Source organism: Hippoglossus hippoglossus, chromosome 18, assembly GCF_009819705.1.
Source record: "Hippoglossus hippoglossus isolate fHipHip1 chromosome 18, fHipHip1.pri, whole genome shotgun sequence".
In the NCBI taxonomy this organism is placed as follows: Eukaryota; Metazoa; Chordata; class Actinopteri; order Pleuronectiformes; family Pleuronectidae; genus Hippoglossus; species Hippoglossus hippoglossus.
Window position 1 is genome coordinate 12,947,600 of NC_047168.1, and position 1,675 is coordinate 12,949,274.

Below are 1,675 nucleotides of genomic sequence, written 5' to 3' on the forward strand. Positions count from 1 at the left end.
GGTCACAGGTTAGATTTCATTCAGAGACCATTTGTGGTTGTGTAACATGCAAACAACTCCCAGTTCTGCTTGATTTCCATCTGCTCCAGAAACACCTGCTTTAAAAGTGGCTCTGACACAACATCCATCTGAAGTAGTCGGTGGAGAAGCAGGACAGGGACACGATCTCATCTGTTCTGAAGAAAGACAAAATACCACTAAAGAGGTTTGTCTCCTTTAATGCACTCAGATCCATTTATATTTATCTGTAGTATTCTAAATACTTACACGATCGCTATGACAACTGTATTAACGGATATGAAATAACAAATAGACATTTTGCTTAACTTCTGTTGAGTCCTTTTCACATAAACTCAACGTGACTTCTCGAGCAGTCATATCTAATTATAACACTGCTGTTTATCCTGTTGTAATGCCGAATAATGGATTCTGATTGGCCGTAGTCAGATGACCTCTTGATAATTGTTTTTAATTTAAGTATGACCTTCAATTTGTGTTATATGTTAAAAACTACAGATGCACCAAGGAAATGTCTTAACCTCCAATACCAATTGAGACACTTTAGCCCTCAGCAAGAATTGACATTGTGTTGATGTAAAGTAACTAGAGACAGAGATGGTGGTCTGATCTTCATGATTCAATTTTTTATAATTTGTGTGTGTTCCATCTCCTCCACAGGCCATGTCCGTCAACGTTACCCATGGACCTCCGTCCCTCTCCACATCCAACTCCTCCATCTCTATTTTCTACTTCTACTGTCAAAACTCTTTAGCGAGCTTGATCCTCGGAACCATATACACCGTCACCTTCACCCTATTCCTCTTTCCTCTGTGCATCCTCGTCCTCTACATCGGCTTCCAAAGATGGAGGCATCAGCGTTCTGTACCTACAGGGCAGACAACGAGTCACACCGACGTCCTCACCTATCACACGATCGGTGTCGACATTTTTGCTGTTTTGGGGTCAGTCTTCTACATTGTGGGCACCTACAACCGCATGGACACAGTGCTGATGATAGGGGTGTTGTTATTCTGCATCGTTTTCCCTGGACATACTCTGTTGCACAGTCTGACCTGTGTGGAGCCCTACCTGGCCGTCGTCCACCCGATCACCTACCAGCGCCTGAGACAATCATTGGGGGTGAGAATCAGAAACATCACCCTCGGCTGTGTTTGGCTGCTGTGCTTCGGATGGATCGGGGTAACAATCAAGCACTTGCCTGATTTTCCTGTCCTCCCTCTTCTTTGCTTGCTGGGCATCTCAGTAATTGTTGTGTTGTTCTTCTTCTTCTCTGTTCTCAAAGTCCTGACTCGCCCAGGGCCGGGGGTCGGGCCCAGGGAGAGGGTTGACCAATCAAAGCAAAGAGCTTTACACATCATCACAGCGATAGTGGGAGTGCTGCTGTTGAGGTTTGTTTCGCTTCTGCTTTCCGTTGGCTTGTTTAATTTGAAGTCAAGCAATCAGCTTTTAGAATGTATCCTGTTAGATTGTGGACTGATTCTGGCTCTGCCCAGCAGTCTGGTTCAGCCCCTGCTGTTTCTGCACAGAGCAGGAAAGTTAGCATGTTGTAGGAGGAACACGGAATCAGGCTGAGGGGGTCACGTCCAGTTTCTCTCCCCGAAGAACACCGGCAGCTGACATCGACGTTGGTTGCCACTCGCCAATGGACCAAATA

General features: G+C 45.6%; 1 protein-coding gene across 1 annotated transcript; it reads left to right on the plus strand.

The window, feature by feature from the left end:
- On the plus strand, positions 1–1,675 carry LOC117751901. The gene is made up of 2 exons (XM_034568938.1): positions 1–205; positions 679–1,675. Exon 2 carries the CDS (start codon positions 682–684, stop codon positions 1,591–1,593), a length of 912 nt encoding a protein of 303 aa, XP_034424829.1. The 5' UTR covers positions 1–205; positions 679–681; the 3' UTR covers positions 1,594–1,675.